This window comes from Panthera uncia, chromosome E1, assembly GCF_023721935.1.
Source record: "Panthera uncia isolate 11264 chromosome E1, Puncia_PCG_1.0, whole genome shotgun sequence".
In the NCBI taxonomy this organism is placed as follows: Eukaryota; Metazoa; Chordata; class Mammalia; order Carnivora; family Felidae; genus Panthera; species Panthera uncia.
In genome coordinates this window covers 14839712-14860707 of record NC_064814.1, presented here as the reverse complement: position 1 = coordinate 14860707, position 20996 = coordinate 14839712, and the positions used below count along the sequence as shown (strand labels likewise).

At 45.8% G+C, this 20996-nt stretch overlaps 1 protein-coding gene across 5 annotated transcripts in view; it reads left to right on the top strand.

The window, feature by feature from the left end:
* Positions 1–19504, top strand: part of KANSL1 (KAT8 regulatory NSL complex subunit 1) — a 176702-nt gene extending 157198 nt beyond the window's left edge. For 4 of the 5 annotated variants that reach the window (XM_049637560.1, XM_049637562.1, XM_049637559.1 and 1 more), the window contains 9 exons: positions 5517–5688; positions 11739–11921; positions 12442–12630; positions 12963–13111; positions 16587–16708; positions 17299–17356; positions 17606–17718; positions 18595–18847; positions 19217–19504. In XM_049637560.1, coding sequence (XP_049493517.1) covers positions 5517–5688; positions 11739–11921; positions 12442–12630; positions 12963–13111; positions 16587–16708; positions 17299–17356; positions 17606–17718; positions 18595–18847; positions 19217–19444 — 1467 coding nt within the window. In that variant the 3' untranslated portion in view covers positions 19445–19504. The remainder of the gene's footprint in view (positions 1–5516; positions 5689–11738; positions 11922–12441; positions 12631–12962; positions 13112–16586; positions 16709–17298; positions 17357–17605; positions 17719–18594; positions 18848–19216) is intronic. The other variant, XM_049637563.1, reaches the window with a different exon arrangement.
* Positions 19505–20996: the final 1492 nt, after the last annotated feature.

The following is a 20996-nucleotide window of genomic DNA, read 5'->3' as shown; positions in this document are numbered from 1 at the left end:
CTCATCTGGGGCAAGGGTTAAGGAAGGCATGTTTTCTGTAGGAGTCTTGTGTTATCCCTGGACTGTGGAAGTGTCCTTAACGCACAGTTTTCCATTGGTCATCTTTTCCTTTTTTTTTTTTTTTTTTTCTTTTTCTTTTTTTTAATTCATTTGGAAATAATCCTGTTTGCTACACAGTAAGCTGTCATATATTCTTTGGTCTAGTTCTCTTGTTTAACTTTTCTGTATCTTAATTACTGTAACTTTAAAATACTTTTAATATGTGGTAGGGCAAATTACTCCCCTCTATCTTTGCTTATCAGAAATTCTATGGGGACTTTTCCCTTTATAAGCATATATTCTTTCAGTTGCAGTTTTTAAGGTTATTTAACTCTTGTTTGCCTTTCTCCTTCCCCACCAAAACCTTACTGAGTTTAAAATTATAGGTTAATTTATAGATTATTAATAGCTGTAAAAGTTAAGCTTTGTGTTTACGGGGCGCCTTGGTGGTTCAGTCGTTTGAGCATCCGACTTCAGCTGAGGTCATGATCTAGCAGTTCGTGCGTTCAGGCCCCACATCGGGCTCGCTGATGTCAGCCTGTCAGCGTGGAGCCTGCTTCAGATCTGCTATCCCCCTCTCTCTGCCCCTCCCCTGCTTGTGATCTCTCAAAATAAATAAATAATAATTTAAAAACTTTGTGTTTACAGGTTTTAAGCTTAGCCAGAGTATTTTTTATTGTTACAATCAAGAATAGAATCTTTTTTTTTCACTTACATGTTTCTAAATAACAGCCATTTTTAAGAAGACCTGAGGTGAGAGGAATGACAGTGGAACTAATAGAAGAGCCAAGTGCAAAGGCCTGTGATTTAGAATTTTGCCTGCCATATTGAGAAAACAGCAAAGCAGTCAGAGGAACTGAGCAAGGAGAGAAGTGGGAAACAAAAGGAAATGCGGTCAGAGAGGCAATAGAGGTGACAGATGGTATAAAGCTTTTGTGTGCACCATCGCAAGAACTTTGGCTCTTATTCCTCATGAAATGACGAGCCTTTGGAGCATTTTGAGCTGAGGACTGGTAAGCCAAGGTTACACCTACTACTGTATTTTGATCAGTTGGAAGGAGGGGCAAGCAGAAAGACCAGTTAGAAGTTATTTAAGAAATTCATATAACAGGGGAGCCTGGGTGGCTCAGTCGGTTAAGCATCAGACTTTGACTCAGGTCATGATCTCACGGTTCATGAGTTTGAGCCCCACGTCAGGCTCTGTGCTGACAACTCAGAGCCTGGAGCCTGCTTTTGGATTCTATATCTCCACCCCTTTCTGCTCTCCCTCGGCCCCCCACCCCTCTCTCAAAAATAAACAAACATTTTTTAAAAGTTTACAATTCATATGAGAACAGATATTGGCTTAGATCAGGGTGATTGCAATTGAGATGGTATATAAAGCAGTTGGATTCTGGATACATTTAGAAGATGGAGACCGTAGGATTACATCATGATTGGATAATGGGGTTTAGTAAAAGAAGGGAGTTTAGGATGAGTCCAAAGATTTAGGACTGAGCAGCAAAAGATTGGGAAGAGTAGGAGCTCAGTTTTGAACTGAGGTGCCTGTATAATAGCTGTGAAGGTATTGAGTGAGCAGTTACATACACGAATAAAATTGTGTTAATTGGTTTACTAATATTGAATAATCTTGATATTCAGAAATCTCCACCTGGTCATTTATATTTGTTGTTTTCTTTAATTTCTCTCTCTTTTTTTTTTTTAAGTATTAAAATACTCTTTTTTTTATGTTTATTTTATTTTTGAGAGAGAGAACAGGGAAGGGGCAGAGAGACAGGGACACAGAGAATCTGAAGCAGGCTCTGTACTGAGAGCAGAGAAGCCAGTGTGGGGCTTGAACTCGTGAACCATGAGAATGTACCTGAGCAGAAGTCAGACGCTTAGCTGACTGAGCCACTCAGACGCCCCTTAAAATTTGTTTTCTTATTGTAAAATATACATTGTGATTAAAAAAAGAAAAACATAAATAGGTTCATGCATATAATTTAGCATCTTATTTCTTTATGAATGTGGGTCTTTGTGTAGTTAATAAGCGTATCTGTAGGATAAATTCTAGCTGTGCATTTATGCAAAGCATGTGTGAATGAAGTAATTTTATTTTTTATTTTTTTAAATTTACATCCAAATTAGCATATAGTGCAACAATCATTTCAGGAGTAGATTCCTTAGTGCCCCTTAACCCATTTAGCCCATTCCCTCTCCCACCCCCTCTCCAGTAACCTTCTGTTTGTTCTCCATATTTGTGAGTCTCTTCTGTTGTGTCCTCCTCCCTGTTTTTATATTATATTTGTTTCCCTTCCCTTATGTTCATCTGTTTTGTCTTTTAAAGTCCTCATATGAGTGAAGTCATATGATTTTTTTGTCTTTCTAATTTCACTTAGCATAATACCCTCCAGTTCCATCCACGTAGTTGCAAATGGCAAGATTTCATTCTTTTCAATTGCTGAGTAATACTCCATTGTATATATATATACCACCTCTTTATCCATTCATCCGTCGATGGACATTTGGGCTCTTTCCATACTTTGGCTGTTGTTGATAGTGCTGCTATAAACATGGGGGTGCATGTGCCGCTTCAAAACAGCAAACCTATATCCCTTGGATAAATACCTACTAGTGCAATTGCTGGGTCCTAGGGTAGTTCTATTTTTAGTTTTTTGAGGAACCTCCATCCTGTTTTCAGAGTCCAGAGTACTCACCCTTACACAGTGGTCCATACTGTTTTCCAGAGTGGCTGCACCAGCTTGCATTCCCATGAATGAAGTAATTTTAAAGTTGTCCAAACCGTCCTTCAAAAGAGTTCAAAGTTTATCTTTCAATAAATTGTATTAAAGATGTTTTTTATACTTCTAGCTTGTGTTTATTAATATTTTACTTCGCAGGTTTTCGTTCAAAAGTGAGATTGATGTTTAAATTACATATGTGCACAAAACTTGAGTCAAATTTTTGTTAGAATTTTATTTTTCTCAAAGGACAATAGAATTCTGATTTCTTTATGTCAGTATCAGCCATTTTAATTGAATAGAAGATTGTCTCTTCTTTAATGTTCTTAAAGACTTCACCAAGGAAATACACTTGTCTGAGCCTCTACCTTTTTATAGGCGTGAGTATGGTATTCCCTTGTTAGATGGAATACAAAAATATGTAACATTTAAACATTATGGAAATGCGTAAGTGTGCACACATATTACATATACACACATGGTTTCCAGATTTTCACTTAACTAGTGCTTTTTTGAGTTCTTATACATATGCATTTATTCCTTTTTCTCTTCGTTAATCCAGTCTTATAGTTAATCCGTCTGTTCCTGTCCACCCCACCCTTCAGGTGGATTTAGGAAGGAAAAAAAAGGAAAGCTCCCAAAGAACAGCTCTTCAATTTGCTGTTTCTAGCATGTATTTCCTCTTTTGGCAATTTCAGCTTTGATTTAATCTTTTAGTGTTACTTTGTTATCCTTGCTATATTCTTTTTACTCTATACCTCACCTATTAGCTGTTGGTTGACTCAAGGGTGAACTGTAGCCATAAAATGAAATGTTCATTTTTCATATAGAGAGCTAATTGGTGTTGTGTGTTAGTTTATGAGGGAAAAAACATACCTCCATTTTAAGACTTGTTATTTTGATTTTGGTATCTTTTTCTCATGTCTTTTTAATGTTTTAAGTTTTGGTACAATTTTTAGATCCTAACTAATTACCTAAATCCTCCCATTCATCCACAGTGTGGTGTGTGGTTTTTGTCTCTGCCAACATATACTCTCTCTCTTTACCTCTTTATCTCTTCCAAAAGCCAACCCTGATTAAACAGAGTGCAAGGGATATTTTTTCCCAAAACAGTACCAGTTAATGTTGTCTACACAGTAGTATCATGCTTGGTTGGTATAATTCCCTTTCAGTGGCATCTGCAGCTTATTATTCTTTTACTTTCGTGCAAGTTACCCAGTCTTACCTTCACAGCCCCTTTTGTTGTTGTTTTTAAAAAAGTTTTTTTAATGCTTATTTCTGAGACAGAGACAGACACGAGTGGGGGAGGGGCAGAGAGAGAGAGAGACACACACACACACAGAATTTGAAGCAGGCTCCAGACTCTGAGCTGCCAGCACACAGCCCAATGCGGGACGCAAACTCCTCAACCGTGAGATAATGACCTGAGCTGAAGTCGGACGCTCAACCGACTGAGCCACCCAAGTGCCCCCACAGCCCCTTGTTTGCATACCACCCATCTACATGGTTGCAAGAAGGGGAGGCGGTTGGGGAATGTTGATGAAGACCACATTGTTCTCATATTTATCTTTCTCCTATACATGTCTGTAAAGGCAAATAGCTTTCGAGAGATGTCTATGTAGTGACGCCTGAGTGACTGCGTAGGTTGAGCATCGACTTCAGCTCAGGTCATGATCTCATGGTTCACGGGTTCAAGCCCCGTGTTGGGCTTTGCACTGATAGCGAGGAGCCTGCTTCAGAGTCTCTGTCTTCCCCTCTCTCTGTGCCCCTCCCCTGCTTGTTCTCGTTCTCAAAAATAAACATTAAAAAAAAAAAAAAAAAAGATGTTTGTCCTGAACCTAAATGCAGCTCTTACAGTTGTTACAGCCTTTTTGCTAACAGAATTTTGATGCTACCCTTGCTCAGAGCATCTCTTCTCATGGTGCTGTTCCACAGGCAAGTCCTTTTCTTCTAGGACTCTATGCTGCCCAAATGACTTTTCATAGATCATGATTTGGCATATGCTGGAGTTGTTCACCCTGATACGAGAGCCTAGGGATCCTGCATTCAGCATGACCTAAATTTTTCTCAGAGCTTAAAATTGTTTAACCCCCGCCTTTTTAAAACAGAATTAAGTCTTTTGAAGATTTAGATTTCATTTCGCTGTGGACTTAGCAGGAGAGGTTATTTCTTATCCTACCCATGTGTGTACAAAGGAAGTTTAATGGAAATAATTTTTGTCCCCGTGGATTTAATAATCTGACACAAAGACTCTGGGTGTCAACACTCACCATACCAAATTTATTTTCATTATTTAGGCACGGACTTTAAAACAGTAGGTCTTAGGTTGGGTTAAATAAAGTAGCTAATGAGTTCTGTGTAGTCCTGGAAAACTTGTCACTTGGTTTGAGACTACCTAAAGTCTTCAGAAGGAGTTGTGAAAAGCACAGGAGACCGTGTGATTGGTTATTCAGGCCCTTAGGTGGATGAAATTGCTGAAGAAAGCAAGTCATGTCCAGTAGCTTTAAGCTCACAAGTTTGGCACCTGGATGAGCACTTAGGGCTGCAAATAATTGGATTTCATCATTGAAGAAGAAACAAGTTCATTACTTTGAAGGTTAGGGTGCAAAAAAGGGAATCTTCTAACAAACGAATCAAACTTCTGTTAGTAGTGTCATACAGGTATCTAGAAAGTGTCTTTTGAATCTTTGGGATAATGAGTGAGAGCTGGGTTTGTATCAGACAACGAATTGTGTTTCGTTTGGCTTTTCGCAGGTTCACCGGAACAGCACAATGCGCTCTGGCTGTGACGTGAACCCCTCCTGTGCGCTGTGTGGCTCAGGCAGCACCGTCACCGTGCCCCCGGAAATTCACTACGAAGCCCCTCTGTTGGAACGCCTTTCCCAATTGGACTCTTGTGTTCACCCAGTTCTAGCATTTCCAGATGGTAAGAAAGGCCACAGAATACAAAGTTTTCTTGAGACTTACAGGATTCGAGTGAAAGAAAGTCAGCCAACATCCTGGTACAACCCGCGTGCCATCCAGAGAATCCATTTCACTCACCAGAGTCCCTTAGAATTTTTGCAAATAGGGTGCAGCAGATCTGCCAGGCCAGAATGTGCTACTGAAAGATTGTACCTTGCCAGGAGAGAGATTTCCCCCCAGCCTTTCAAGTGGCTGTGGGTGGGCCTAAGGACAGTTGCTTCCAGCCACAAGCAGCCTGGTCCATCGTCTGTGTGTGCCGTGGTGTAAGTAGGAAGGGCAGCACTCTTTTGAGAGAATGTCTTCCTGCTGGGGCTGTGTGTATCACTGCGCTTACATGACTGGCTTTCCGGGGTGTGTGTACGTAAAGAGAAGGAACCGTCTTTTATCCCCACTCTGTCCTTCATAACACCCAAAGGTAGTCTGTACAAGTTTTTGAGAGGAGGGTAATTGAAATAGGAGTCTGAGGAATAAGAATTAGTGTGGGATTTTAAGATTTACTTGGTGGTATGAAAAAAAAAGAAGCGTTTAGCATGAATGGTTTATAAACATTTACTTAAAGGGACAGGTGCTAAATAATTTAGACTTTGCAGGACACACTTCCTCTGTATAGCCTGGGTTGCAACTATATGACTGCCACTATAGCACAAAAGCAGCGTTGACAATATGTAAACAAATGGGCATGACTGTGTATCAATAAAACCTTATTTATTAAAAATAAGCATGACTGATCGCTATCCTAGAGAATGCCCTCTTCTATTTAATAGTTGGTCAAACATTGGTTTACTATAATCCCCTTTTCTTTATGTGTTCTTCAAATGACTGAATTATTTTTTGGCTACCTAAATCCTGTAACTACTCCAGGCCATGTTATCAGAACTCCCTTGACTGTAAGGGCATGATCTAATACTCCTGTTACGATAGGACTTCTAATAAGAGTAGAAATGTTTAGAAAACTTGAATCATATGGCTTGCAAGCTAGGCAGGGTTTTATTTAGGTCAGGAGTGGTAGAGCAGTAAATAAACTTTAGAACACAGTGAGTAGAAAACACTAACACGTCTTCCTGTGTACTTCAGACTCCAGGGTCATTGGCTTTTACCTTCTCTTGCATTTGGATTATAGCCCATGTAACTGAAGATTTTATTTGTGTAGCATTTTATGGCTTACAAAGCACCTTTCTCATACTAGTTTTATCTGCTTCTCACACTAATCCTGTAAAGTGCTAACTTCAGTTTGAGAGATCAAGAAACAGGCTTAGAAAGGTTGTACTTTATCTCTTTCAGACTAAATGGCTAATGAGTTTAGATGGTTCTAGAATTCAAACTTGGGTCATCTGTTGCCTGTCCTTTGTTTCACTATGTAACATGCTTCTTCCTAGCTGGGTTATTAAGAGAAATCAGGTTTCTGCCCATTTCTAGATTCTAACTGCAGACAGAGCCACCAGGAAGACCTAGGAATGTTTCTTGGGTTACTGTCTCAGGATTCACAGTACTGAATTGTATTGTCTCATATGTGAGTAAGGAAGCCTGAAGTCCATAGTTATATTATGGTTCCGGTTAGGCCTCTTCCATACTCCCTGCGTACCAGCTTATAAACATGGTGATCTTTCTTTGTCAACAGTATTACCATATACAGTTGTGAATTTCCTTCCCATCCCCCAATCACATGTACTCAATTGCGTGATGTCTCCTGTTCAGTCAACATCTCTACTTGGAGGAACCCATTCCCTTTCGACACTTTCTTTTCCTTCTGACTGGTTCATATCTATAGATCTGAGTGCTGCCCTTGCACTTCCTACTCCATCCCATTTCAAGCAACTGGAGGTAGCATTGAGGGAGAAAGACCTTTCTCTGGTCTTTAGCATCTTCGCTTTCCTGCCTGCCTTTAAATGCTTTTTCGATCTCTTTTTCTCCCTGTCTCACACAACTCCTAACCATGACATTGGAGTTTAGACAAGAGAGATAGTCATTAAGTCTCCTTAGGAGCCTGTAAAGAGGATGTGTGAACATATTTGCCTATGGATGAATTAGACTTTCTGTGGGTTGACCTGGGGGACTCCGTTAGCATTTCTAATGTTGTTCCTGTTGGGATATTTTTGCTTTGATCCAAACAAATAGCATGGTAAAGTTTTCAGGGCCACAGATATGCCCAACTCTAAAGGGCACCATTATTCTATGTGAAAGCACCTCCAAGATTCCCCGTATATCATTGTGTAGAATAATAAGTAACTGTGAAGACTTAGCAGCCGGCCTAATACTGTGAGGGTCAAACATACATGCACCAGACCTGACCTCTGGGCCACCCTTTTACAGCCTGTTGTCTAGAAGCTACTTAGAGATGGCAGGCTTTTCAAGCAGTCTTAGTAATGTTTCCGCACCAGTTTCTTTGTAGTTAGGTTGGGAACCACCTGCACCTCTTCATTTTAGACTTGTCTCCCTTGTTGACCACACCTCCAACATTCCCATTAAGTGTGGTTAGGGATGATAGAATTCTTGTCACCCCACTTAATCAAGCCAGTTAATCCTTAGCTTGAAATGTAGAGGATGTACAAACCCTTGGAGGAAAGAATGTTAACTTGAGTTTGGGCTTCATAAGAGCACCACCTGCTGGCCAGATGATCTATGCTGTTGTGAGAGAGCTTACTAAGACTCTGTGTACAAGGCTACCGCAGTTTTACCAGCAGGAGGAGGAAGGGAGTATTACAAAACAACCCTAGAAAATGTGCTTGAGAAAATGGTGGATAGTAATGAGCAAAACAGTTAAGTGAATCCTGGAATGTCAGACCCTGGCAAGCGTAAAGTCAAAGTCTTTTTTATTTTGTCTGAGGAAATAGTAGCTTAAAATGGTATTCATTTCCTTCTATTTCTTATTTCCTGTCTTAACACTTCTGTTTTCCTGTTGTTGACCTAATCAAGTATCTGCACCCTCTTCTCTTCATCACAGAAGAATTACCTGTACAGGTACAAAATGTGTGAAGTCCTCTGGCCAAATGAGTCCCTGTTGTATTCTCTTCTGTTTCATACCCTTTCCTTGCTCACTTTCAGGTCCTGCATATCTAATCCATTTCAGGGCTTCAGCTTTACATGGATCCTAGCTGTTGTTACTTAACCACTTAGAGCATGAACTAAGACCATCAATCCCTAAGAGATCATTTTTGTTCATTGACTGGGGGATTTAACTGACTTCCTGTTCACTCTTATATGAAAGCAGTTAACACACAGTAAACGTCTAGCAAAGTATAGCAGCCTGAGTTCTTCCAGCAGTTTGTTGTTATCCCTAACTGCCGGTGCAGTCGGGTTGGTTATAGGGGAAATTGCTCTGGATTCTGCTTAATACTTCAACCCTGGGGCACAGGTTGGTATTCTCCCATTGCAGCAGCTTCTACTTCAGAGCATTTAAGTGAGGGAAGGGGATTAGGTGTGGAACTGAGGTGTCTGACATAACATGTTAAGAGCTGAGAGACTCTGGGGGCGCCTGGGTGGCTCAGTTGGTTAAGTATCTGACTTCAGCTCGGGTCATGATCTCACAGTTCCTGAGATCGAGCCCTGCACTGGGCTCTGCGCTGACAGCCTGGAGCCTGCCTCAGATTCTGTGTCTCCCTCTCTCTTTGCCCCTCCCTGGCTCACGTGCTCACTTGCTCGCTCGCTCGCTCGCTCTCTCTCTCTCTCTTGCGTTCTCTCAAAAATGAATAAACACTAAAAAAAAAAAAAAAAAAAAAGCCCGTAGTCATTCTGGTCTAGCGGTAACAAATTCCTCTCCTGTGCTTACTCAAATGGATTCATAGCAGTTTTCTGGGTTTAACTAAGTCCTTTTTTGAGATGGATCCGAGGTCTTGGGATACAGTAGGAAAGAGTATTCTGATTGTTTAGCTTTTGTCTGCAGCAGAGGAGGGGAGAGCTAGAGCATGTGTGCTGGGATGTCACCTGCCCGGCTCTAGGCCTGCTGCCTCTTCTCACAGATGAAGCTAAACGCAGCCAAGTGGTAGGTTCTTGTTTTTGCCTTCTAACTCGGTGTTGGAATTAGGACCTGACTCCAGGCCTGCTTATTTCCAGTCTGTTGCTGTTTGCATTATAAATCAGGTTGCTCGTTTTCCTACCTCCTTTTATCCTGGCTTAATTTTCAGGTTTGGGAGAGCAATGACTAGGGAAAGTAAAAGGAAAAAATGAAATCACAAGGCTTTTGTTGTCCCATCATATAGACTTTGCCAATTCTTCTGTTGACAAAGGGGTGTCCTGGGATATAGAGGAAGTGTTTTCCCCTTTCTGGGGCCTTTATGCATTCCAGTTCAGCTCAGCTTTCAGAATGCCTCTAGACAATGCTTTATTTCCTACACACCCTTTCCCTAACCATTCTGAATTAGAGTAAAAAATATTTGCCGCTATTACCTTAACTCAGTTCTTGATCGTTTATTAATAGGAAATTTTTTGTTTAAACATTTGACCTTTTTTGGGAAGGCAGGGGGAATCAAACCATTTTATTGAGGGGCTTGAGGGAGGAGTGGAAGGGCTGGGAACACCATGACAGCCAATGTCCTTGGCCTGGTTGGGATCTCCCCAACTTTGAAATTGCTGAAAGCTGATCTGTGTCTTTTAACGGTTGGAGTAGGTGAGTTTTTAAGTGTGGGAAAGAATGATTATGCAAAAAAGTTTCAGAAGACAGCACTGTCCTCACAGACTGTATCTCATTACTTGGACGTATAGCAAATACTTATTATCTTTAAAAACTTCAGTAGTTTTCCTAATCTGTTTGGCTGCTATTAACACATTCCACCTCAGAATTAAATCTCTCCATTCCCTGGGCCAAAGAATAGTCTCATGGTGTAGTGGCTAAGAGTGTGGGCTTTAGGGTTATACAAACCTAAGTTTGAATGTCGGTTAACTAATACTAAAGTGTGTAACCTTGAACAGTTAATTCACCTTTCTGAACCTGTTTTGTCTTTTAAAAAGGAGCTTAACGGTGCTTACATCAAAATGAAATACATATTTTAAATTAACTCTTAGGTATAAGACCTCTAAAATGAAAACTGCCAAACCCTGCTGAGAGAGAATTAAAGAAAACTAAATAGATAGATACACCACATTGATGGCTTGAAAGGCTTGGAATTGATGGCAGACAGAAGGCATTTCTCCCCAAATTGACCTATAGAGTCAGTGTAATACCACAATGAGGTTTTTTGTTTTTTGGGTTTTTTTGCAAAGCTTAAAAGAAAAAGCGACTGCCTGCTATTGAGGAAGAATAAGATTCCATCTTGTCTGCAACACTGGGTGTTAGAATATAGTGAAGTAATAGCTTTAAAGGTCTGAGAGAAAAATGGTTTTAGTTCTGGAAATATTTTTTCTAAAGAAATTACTCAAAGCCCCATTGTTAGGAAAATTTAAAAAATGAAACTAAGAAAACGGAAAGGTATGAGAAATGGTGAATCAGAAAATGGTAAAAAATCACAGTTAAGCTTAAGAGATTTATGATACTGAATATTAACTAATCAGGTAAAAAAATAGATCATCCCTAGGTGAGAGGTGAGGAGCTAGGGAGGAAGGAGGGTATAGTACTCAGTAGACAATAAATCTTTCTTGAATGAATATGTCCTGAATAACTGTGTTGGTAGGATCAGGCTTTAATGTTTTAGTCTCCAGGAGGATAGAAACGGGATGCTTATCAGTCTTTCACACCAGTAGTTTAACAAACTTAGCACAGAGTACGTGAACAAGGAAAACTCCATCCATGTAACAGAAGGTGTAGATGGGGTGTTCATTTAACTTGAAAATAAAAGGCAAAAGTGACTTGCTTGTGAGGAAAAGAAACAACCTTCAGTAAAGTTCCGGTCAACAGACCTTCCGTATGACAGTGCTTTTGCCCCGCTGGGTCATCGTGCCGCTCGGCACATAAAAGCAGGGTGTGCTGTAGATCCCTGCCCACTGGAGAGCCAGGGGTACTGGTGAGCACACCTCTCTTCTTGAGACGAGCCCAGAGGCCAGGTGTCTGGACTAACCCGCAGTGTTTCGTGTTCCTTACAGATGTTCCCACAAGCCTGCACTTCCAGAGCATGCTGAAATCTCAGTGGCAGAACAAGCCTTTTGACAAAATCAAACCTCCCAAAAAGTTTTCACTTAAGCACAGAGCACCCATGCCAGGCAGCCTGCCGGATCCAACTCGTAAAGACAGGCACAAGTTGGTCAACTCCTTCCTAACAACAGCCAGTAAGTTTCAGGGCACCAGAGAGTCTTCCTCCAGTTACTTCTCTATTCCTTTTATATTCTTTTATAAAGAATTACTTTAGAATTCTTTATAAACGTTACTGTTTTGCTATGGCAGTGTGTCGGGGTTGGGAGAGGCAACTGACCGATACAAATTCAGCTCACAGTCTACTTCTGCCTGTCTCGGATGTTCTCAGATGGACTCTGAAAGCTATTCCAGACACCATGCATCTCGGGACAGGACCCAGAGTGCTCGAGGAACAGCTAGCAGTGGCATGGCATTGGGTCCATGTGTGGGCAGGCCGTCTTCTGTAGCTGGTGTCAGATTTCTCTGGTTGAGGGCCCTGTGGGCTGCCTGGCCTATCCTGGCCATTGTGCTGTTTGCTAGAAGCTTCGGTCCCAGAGGACTCTCCCGCTGCCCTGAGTGTCCATCATTGGCCTAGAGAGAACTCAAGAGCTTGGAACTCAAATAAGAAAAGATTGAGAGAAGATTTCACAGCTCTTTTTCTGTTCCCCTCTTCAGAGCTGTCCCATCACCAAACCCGGCCTGACAGGACCCACAGGCAGCACTTAGACGATGTGGGGGCCGTGCCTATGGTGGAGCGAGTGACAGCGCCCAAAGCAGAGCGCTTGCTCAACCCACCGCCACCTGTGCACGACCCAAACCACAGCAAAATGAGATTGCGAGACCATTCATCTGAGAGAAGTGAAGGTAGGGCCAGGCCCGGCACCTCTACCTGCATTTGCATCTGCTCAGGGCTTTCTGGGGCAGCCTGGGCATCTCTCAATTGCCCCCAGCTTTGTCCTTCACTTTCTAGGAAGGCAGAGTAGAGGGACCCGACTGCTTCTAAGTGCAGGTCACTTCTAACTGCTACAGCAACCTCTGCCCGGTCCCCTACCTCCCGTCAACCAGTTTGCTTCACCTTTTTATCCTCTAGGCTTAGAATGCATTTTTGCTTTTATGAATTGCTGGCATTTGTAACTTGTGCTGGAAATAGAGCCGTTTGAGGTAGCCACGTATTCCTTTTTTGTTGACTTCTGCAGTGTTGAAGCATCACACGGACATGAGCAGTTCCAACTACTTGGCGGCCACCCAACATCCACCGCACAGTCCCCTGGTGCGACAGCTCTCCACCTCATCGGACACCTCGGCACCCACCAGCTCTAGCCCACAGGTTACGGCCAGCACGTCTGTAAGTACCTTGGGCTCGGCTGCACAGTCCCTCCGCAGCCACGGTTCACCGAGTGGCTCGCTCTGGAGGACGAGGTAGAAGGTGGGATTTGGGGGGAACTCGGCTCGCCGTGATGTGCCATTTTTTGTCAAAGTAGTGGTATTTGACCTGTTTTCCTTGAGTTGTTTCTCATAGTAGGAAGCTTGATGCTGAGACAGACTCTGAAGGCGGTCTGGGCCTATTATTCCAGGTCTGTGGGGCTGGGTTTCAGATGAGACTCCGCCGGGCCGCGGCTCTAATCCTCTGGGTCCGAGAAGTTCCCACGAGAGGAGGAATGGAGGACAGACACTTAGGAGCGTTGGAGGCACTTCATTTCCTTGTTTTCGTTCTGCTGGGGGGGGGTGGGGGAGCTGGAGCACTGAGAACCAGCCCTGACGTTAGGGTTCCTGGAAGGGAGGGAGAAGGCAGAGCCTCGCTTCTCAGGCCCCAGAGCAGAACTACAGGTGCAGTGGGCCCTGCCTGCAGTCCTTCCTATGGTGCGCGCAGGGCGGCGGGCAGCTCTTCTGGCGCCACGCTCTGTCCCGAGTGCTGCTCGCACGGCCGTTGCAGACACAGTCCCGCTGATTGCTTTCTGATACTTGAATTCCTCGGTGTGGGCCTCCTGGAACACCTGCACCTGTAGTTGCTCTCTGCCTGCTGAAGTTCCCTTTAGGTGGTAGTTACAATAGTAATGGTGATAGTAATAATAAAATGCTGCAACTACGACGTTTGTTGTGTCGGTTCTGCCTGCTTTACCTGTGTTACCTCATTCGGTTCTGATCGTGCCCTTTGAGATGTAAGTGTAGGCAGGGAAACTGAGGCTCTCTAAGGTTAATAAGTAAATTGCATAAAGTGAGGCAACTTGTGAGGCTTACAAATGCAGTTCAAACCGAGGCAGTCTGACCGCTCAGCCAGCTCTTAAGTGCAAGCCTGAGGCCAGGTGTCGCGGAGGTACCCTGTGTGGGTGCTTTGGATCCCCTTTAGAGTGGACATCAAGAAACTCCCAAGCCCACAAAACGGGCTCCTGTTGTTCTGTCTTTGCTCTTAAAAGTCAGACAATCTTTTCCGAATGACCTCTTCGTTCCTCCCTTCTTCACCTCCTACACCCACAAGTGTTGTCTAAATAGGTAAGTGGTATCTTAACCACGAACTCCATTATCCTTCAGAGGGTCTCAGACCACCAGAGGATTTCAAAGACAGAGAGTCTGTCTCTGATTCTCAAGTTTGAACTCTTGACCAGTTCTTGGGGGGACTTCAGTGTTCACTCACCCGGCCAGCCCTCCTGTGTCTGGAGGATGTTAACTTAGGCCTGGATCACTTGACAGTTTTTCTTCTTATTTATTGAGTACACATTTTGTATCTGTGCTCACCCTTAAGGCTGTCACTGCCCAATGTTTTCAAAGAATATGGATTTATTCGTAGTAAGAAGAATAGTAGGCCAGATCCTGAAAATGAGGTAGAGAAGCTAGACGACACTGGACAAAGTTGGGGGCGGGGAGGGCTGGGGTAGGTACGGCAGTGCTTTCCAAAAGCCGGTGTATACCTCAGTATCACCTCAGTGGTCAAAAAAGGAAATCTCTGAAGATTCTGATTTGATAGAGGAGGGGCCCCAGACCCGCATCCCCCTTTTTGCCTGGTAACGCACTCCTCCCTCTTGCTTCTGAGGAACCGCTTTCCATCCCCATCACCCGTTCTGCACCACTGGCTCTAAACGGGAGACAGTAGTTAAGTCAGACCAAGTGAGTGCCTGGCGGAGGAGGGCACTCAAGCCTGTTGAACCATTTTTGTTTTTTCATAGTAGAAAGCCTGATAACAAGACAGACTCCAAGGGTGCTGTCTTGGGCCCACTCCCATCTTTTTCCCTTGAAGCTACTAATAACAGGCCCACAAGATTCAGGGAATATACACACCTGTTTCCACCAGCTTCACATTCATTCTTGACCAAGATTTAGGGAAAACAATCTCTTGAGGCTTCCTTAAGGTACACTTCTTGTAGTGGGATGCGTAATTTTAAAAGAGATGGGACGGTGGCAGAGGGTTTTGAGCATGAAGTCACTAATCCTTAGCTGCAGAACTCAGCCAGGCAAGATTTACAAAAGTCTTCGAACATCCTGGTTAACCAGTTACCCTAAATTTGTGAGGCAAATGACAGTTTGTTCTCATTTGATAGAGAAGGATGTTGAGGTGAAAAGACATCGTGGTAACCTGAGATCATAGGTGACCGCAGCCAAAATCCTGGCGCGGAGAACACTGCCTTTCACCACATTCTCTGAATGTCCCGAGATGATGGGATGAATCCATCCTGTATCGCTCTCCAGGAACAGAGTAGTAGACGGGTTAGTTGTAGGGAACAGCTTCTTCCTCATCTTGCTGTTCGCTAACCCCTTCCCTCTGAGCTGACCACACTTGGGGCTTGGGTTTGAGTGCAGCCTCTCGGGTGTTTCCAGCTGTATTGTCACCACGGCAGCGTGTGTGGCATCCTGCCGTTTGCCTCCGGCCCCTCTCGGCTGCCGGTGTCTGTTTCAGGGTGGGGTGTTTGTTATCTGGGCCCAAGCAGCTGGTGGACTTTTTCCTCCATGGAAGAAACCAGGTTTTCCGGCTCCCTGCTTTACTCCTGCCCTGGCCTCCAGGCTGCTGCGGGTGCCCACCTCCTCCTCTGAGAGTGGATCCCTGTTAGTCTTCTTTCTTCCTGAGAGTTTGATCTTCTCAGCCTCCTGGAGAAGCAAATCTCCATTCTCCAAGAAACTGTGGAGCCAGGTCCTCTTCCTCCATTTTCCTCCATTCAGCTCCACTGGTAGAGCTAGAAAGCTCTCCACCCTTCCCCAAGAATAACAGCCAGAAAGAAGGGGAAACCACTTAGGCTGAGCAGATGGTGGGTACAGACTTAGCTGAAGAGTTCAGATCTATGAGGAGGAAGGGCTGTCGTGATGTCCAAGGTTAGAGGATCTGTTGAGCTGGACCTGTCCTTTGAGGTCTTTTCCCGATAAGGGAACTCGCATTTCTAACCTGAAGAGTCCCCACTAGGCCCAGTTAAGCATTAGGAGCCACTATGGGTCTGAGTGACAGATAAGCGGGGGAAACAGAAAGGACGACTTTAAAGGAAGGGGATAAAGGTGTATACAGAGGAGTCAGAACCTCAGCACTAGGTTCGAGGCCCCAGGATGCCCACCCTGTAAAATTCAGCTGAAGTCTTTTTCCACGTGAGCCCATAAAGGAAGAGGGTGACCAGTGAGACTTGTGAGCTGGAGGTGCTCCTCAGGGCCACCTTGCGTTTCTCCTGAGGACCTTGTAGTGGCAGACCACCTCCTTGGTGTAGACGGTGGCTGCTGCAGGGCCGGCCCCCACCCAAGGACCAGGTGCCTGGGGGCTGGTGATCCAATAATGTTTGAAGTCTTAGGTGTATGATTTGCTGTTTGCAAAATTGCGCCTCCCTTTTAAACTTACCTTTGTCTTACAGCAGCCAGTGAGGAGGAGAAGGGGAGAGAGCTCATTCGACATTAACAACATTGTCATCCCGATGTCTGTTGCTGCAACAACTCGTGTAGAGAAACTACAATACAAGGAAATCCTTACCCCCAGGTAGGGGCCCTAGATAATTGGCTCCTCTCCCTGTTCTTCCTGTTCTTGGCCTTTTCCCCTTTTTGTCACAGACCTTGGGGTTCTAGCCTTAGGTTTTGCCTTCTCCTTAAGAGAAAGTCTTAACCTGATAGGAGTGAAATTGTTTCTATATACAGTTCTCTATTATATGAGCACCAGCCAGACCACAGGCCACAAACTGGCTGCAGCTATGTTTATTTGACAGCACTGAAGAGTTCGTTGTCGGCATCAAAGCAGGATTTCACGTATGAATCTTTGTTTCTAGCCTTTGTTGACAACTCAGAAATTGGGCAGCCCCGTACAGGCACTCTCACAGAGTGGCAGTCAGCTGGGACTGAATAGCGGTGGTCCCCTCTAAACAGTCCCTTTGCTTGAGTTTGTCACAGTCTCCCAGCCTGTGTCCTGTTGGGGCATTGGAGTGTGGAGCCTCTTTCAGAGGCCTTGGGGGCTACCAAGGCCGAGCCGTGAGAGGGCAGGGTCGTTCACAGGCGCCCAGCTCTCGTTCTTGCACAGACACACTAATTCTGCCCTGGTTGCCTAGCCCTCACAATTGTCCCTTCTTGATTTTGCAGCTGGCGGGAGGTCGATCTTCGGTCTCTGAAGGGGAGTCCTGACGAGGAGAATGAAGAGGTAACAGCATGGTCGTTCTCTGTTAGGAGATGCGCGCGCATGTGCGCACACACACACACACACACACACACGGGTGCACACATCCCAAGTGCCTCAAGACCCATGGGTGTCAACTGCAAGCTCATTGCATTCCTGTCCGGATGGGGAAGAGCCTAGTAAGGGCTGGGGTTTGTTCTAGAATTGATCCACCCATACTTAAACTCGGCTTCCTGGAGGGGAGAGGGGATCAGTGAAGCTTTTCTCTCGCAGGTCGAGGATCTATCTGATGCAGCCTTCGCCGCCCTACATGCCAAGTGTGAGGAGATGGAGAGGGCTCGGTGGCTGTGGACCACAAGTGTGCCACCCCAGCGGCGGGGCAGCAGGTGACGGGGCAGGCTCAGGCGGCCAGGCCTGTGAAGGGAGGGTGGGCAGGGAGTTGGCCGCTGTGTCTGTGGAACTGCCACTGCCCCACAGGCGCTCTGCATACTCCTCCACTGGCAGTGGCCCTGAGCGCAGAAGTTCCTGGTGTTTGGTGGAACTGAGAGGGCACGTGGTCCCGTGGCTGGGTCCTTGCTGAGTGCCGGACGACTGTCCAGTTGTGGCAAACTTTCATGCTCTCCTGGGCTCCGGGCGCCAGCTGTCTGTGGCATTAGGATCGCTTCTCGGCCTTTTGGCTAAGGTCGAGTGTAGTGTCTGTGGCATGAGGAGGCCATTTGCGGGTCGTGGTGACTTAACCAGAGGAGCTTTGGAGGCCTCACCCAGGGTAACCTTCCTTAGGACGGTGGAACGGGGGGTGGTGGTCGTGCATGAAAGAACTGACCCATCCTGTCTCCATTTATTGTAAACAGTGGCAGAAGCCCTCAGGATTCTCAGGTAGAAAGATTTAGGGCTCTTGTTTTTGCCTTTTTTCCCTTGACTACAGTTTTCAAAGTCTAGACTGATTTCCCTTTCCTGGGAATTCACTGGGCACTGTGCCAGAGAGTAGCCCCTGGCATTGTTCAGCCGTGGCCTTCTCTTGGGATGATGGGCACACAGGGCTCTTACGACTGTCCTGTGTGCCCCCTCCGCCCACCCCGCCCCCTACACGGTGGTGGGAGGAAACGAGAGGACGTGTGGTTTCTGGGAAAGAACCATTGGGTGTCCATCTACCTCGGCTCCTCTGGTTGGGATGCCCTTTTCATGCCTCCTCCCCATCCGCCCAAGATAGACCGTCATCCCCCATTACCCAGGCACTCAGATTTGCACTCGTTGGTGTACAGGTCTTACAGGTCATCAGATGGCCGGACGACCCCTCAGCTGGGCAGTGCCAACCCCTCCACCCCCCAGCCCGCCTCCCCTGATGTCAGTAGTAGCCACTCTTTGTCGGAGTTCTCCCACGGTCAGTCCCCGAGGAGCCCCATTAGCCCGGAACTGCACTCGGCGCCCCTCACCCCTGTGGCTCGGGATGCTCTACGACACCTGGCCAGTGAAGACACCCGCTGTTCCACACCGGAGCTGGGGCTGGATGAACAGGTGAGGGACACACGGCCTTTGCGTGGGGGTTGGCGGGGGGGGGGGGGGGGGGGGATAGAGCAGGGGAGGGGGACAGCCCCTGCTGAAGATGGGTCTGCGTCATAGGACTCCCCTCCCCATTTTATTTTATTTTATTTTATTTATTTATTTTTACTCCCCTCCCCATTTTAAAGGGGACAAGGGGCTGCACTTGAAATTGATCTTCTGAAGGTGCCGTGGAACTGCCTGCTCTGTAAGGGCTCTTCCTGGACCGCTCCAGGAAGTCTGGAGATGGGTCACGGACTTGAATCCACGCGTCTCGGGCCAGGGCCTTGGGGCGGAACGTAGTCTGGAACCGGCTTCTCACCGTGGCGGTTTGTCTCCCCACAGTCCGTCCAGCCGTGGGAACGGCGAACCTTCCCCTTGGCGTCCAGTCCCCAGGCGGAGTGTGAGGAGCAACTGGATGCACAGGAACGGGCGGCCCGCTGTACTCGGCGCACCTCAGGCAGCAAGACTGGCCGAGAGGCAGAGGTGGCCCCCACCTCGCCCCCCGTTGTCCCCCTCAAGAGTCGGCATTTGGCGACAGCAGTCACAGCTCCGCGTCCAACTCACAGATGAGCGGGATACGAGAATCTAAACAGACTCACTAACTATTGGCATTAAAGCTTCAGAAATCTCTGCGTTTGATATTCAAACATCATATGCCGGAAATTTTCACAGTTTTTAGTGAATTTAAGGAATTTAGATTCTACTTTGGTATTTTTGTTTTGTTTTGATTTTTGTTTTGTTTGGTTTTGGTTTCCATGTTTTGTCGTCACACACCTGAGCACTTCCTCCAGTTGGCAAACAGAAGTTCAGGATAAGACCCTGCTGGCCTGGTCCTGGCACATCCTCCGCACTGTTGAATCACTGGACTTAGCGATGTTAGGTGACCGCCCCCCCCCCCCCCCCGCCCCCGCCCCGCACCTGTGGACAGGGTGGGACAGCCACGTGGGCATGGCAGGCTCCCCGCTCAGCGTTGCCGCCTGAGGTCAGGGTAGGGGGAGAACAGCACGCTCTGGACTCTCACCCTTTCTCCTCTCCTCTCCTCCCATCGGCGGCCCGGCCCAGCTCTGGCCCTCCTGGCCGGGTCCCCCTTGGCCATCTGTGCTAGGGCACCCCCACACCCACCAGAGCCTCTTGGCCATAACCGCCACCTGTTCCGAACTCTCAGTCGACAGAACGGCTTCCCTTTGTCGCCCAGATCTTGGAGACCTAGTCTGGGTTTCCGCTGCGTTTGGTCCTCTCTGTTTTGACTCCTTCACTGCAGTAACGTGACTGCGGCTGCTCAGGTCCCTGCCCCGCCCCTTGCGCTCCCTCTCTGCTCCCCGATGCCACCCGCGCACCCACACACACCAGGCCTTCCACCCGGATGTTTTTACCAACTGTGTCCCCTGTCTGTGAAGGTGGGGTTAGGGCTACTTCCATTCCCACTCGCCTGCAAACTGGGGGGTCAGGGACACGAGCAGTCATCTCCCCTCTAGGATTCTGTCGTCGTGGATTCATTTGGTCCCATTTCCCCCACACGCACTTCCCTGTTGGTGTCCGGCCTTTCCTCTCCCACACTCCCCTTGCCTGTGGAACGTTGTCTGGTCCTAGCTGTGGTTCCCATCACTCCCTCATCACCCCCCTTGGTCAACCTCGTGCCTGTCTCATGTATGATCACATCACCAAAAGGGGGGGCAATAAGAACTTCTTTATTTTTATTTTATTTTTTTTTTTTTGTTGTTGCCATTTTGTAATCGTATAAAAATAGTAGACAAACTGCTTAATGGTTGGGGTTTTTTCACAATTTTCAACATTAGTGATTTTTTTTGATTCTGTTTGCAAGTTAAAGGGTTTGTCATTGTTTCTTTAAAAACAATAATGCACCATATCCCTATGCATAAAGTGCTTCTTCTATTTATAAGGTTGAAAATTCTGAATAACCCTTTTAGCATTGTTAAAAAAAAAAAAACAAAAACAAAAATGGAAAAAAAAAACCTTGTATTTTGTAAATATTTTCTTTTCCTGCTTTGAGCTGTGTATTGGCAGCGAAACATGTAGCTGTCTTTGTTCTATAGAAATGCTTTTCTTCAGAGAAGCTGATCTTTGTTAATGTCTTGATTCTGTTCGCAAAGCACAGACTAGT